Source organism: Myotis davidii, unplaced genomic scaffold (assembly GCF_000327345.1).
Source record: "Myotis davidii unplaced genomic scaffold, ASM32734v1 scaffold247, whole genome shotgun sequence".
NCBI classification, from domain to species: domain Eukaryota; kingdom Metazoa; phylum Chordata; class Mammalia; order Chiroptera; family Vespertilionidae; genus Myotis; species Myotis davidii.
Window position 1 is genome coordinate 2,574,505 of NW_006299593.1, and position 984 is coordinate 2,575,488.

Consider the following 984-nt stretch of genomic DNA (forward strand, 5'->3'; position numbering starts at 1 on the left):
AAGCAAGGTTGATTCTTTCTTCCATTTTAAACTTTAGGCCTAATACATTAATTTTAACTCATCCCTTAGCTAGTTTTGCAGACTTTCAGTGGAACCCCTTTATATTCCTGCAGGTAGGGCAATGGATTGGCAATCATGTGAGCAGGCTTAGACTCCATGTAATTAAAATTTTAAGGACTGTAATTTGACCTCTGATGATATATCTAAATCTGTAAGAGGTGTAAGAAATTGTTTTGTAATGGAGTTCTGTGCATGTAGTTTTACCAAACAAAAGAACAAGTTTCTAAGGTAACAGAAATAAGTAGCATCTCAAAGAAGCATCAGAGACTTCATATAGCAGAAATTTTTATCACTTTGTCACATTTATGTCAAACCCTATTATATATTTGCCTCTAGAACTTCTTTTTGGAATTTGCTGAGATTCCATAAGGAAAGAATAATACTGCACTGAAATCTCTAGAAACTGGGTAACAATAGGGAAAGAGAATGTTATGTTTGGGTAGGCTAATTTTGTTCCCTTTTTACATTGAAGCTTTTGTTCGAAAAGATGCCCTGCCACTGGGAACCTTTTCCAAGTATACCTGGCATATCACTAATATCCTGCAAGTTAAACAAATCTTAGATACCCCTGAGGTAAGAGTTTATTTCTACAATAGTGGGAGGGCAGAGAGGAGAAGAGAGGGAAGCAAGTTTGGGAAGTATGTTTATACCAATTCCTTGAGTTACAGACACCAAAGAGAATTCTGTTTTTCATATTAAGAAATTATTCAATGTAACATAGAAACCCACAACAGAAACCTGTTCATGTTGACCAGTGTCACCCCAATAAATTTAATAAATAAAAGATTAAAAAAAGAGATTATTCACAAATATTCATGGCTTTATAGTGCTGACTCTTAATTTTAATGGGTATTCCCTAGAGCTTGAAAAGGTATCTTAAATTGGAGTATTCTTTTTCTTTGCCTTTGGGATCAGAAAGCAGGA

The 984-nt window shown here is 34.6% G+C and overlaps 1 protein-coding gene across 2 annotated transcripts in view; it reads left to right on the plus strand.

Annotated features, from left to right (window-relative positions):
- Positions 1-984, plus strand: part of LOC102770438 (chromosome unknown open reading frame, human C2orf42) — a 22,750-nt gene that overhangs the window by 18,145 nt on the left and 3,621 nt on the right. For both annotated transcript variants that reach the window (XM_006775311.2, XM_015571509.1), the window contains exon 8: positions 533-633. In XM_006775311.2, coding sequence (XP_006775374.1) covers positions 533-633 — 101 coding nt within the window. The remainder of the gene's footprint in view (positions 1-532; positions 634-984) is intronic.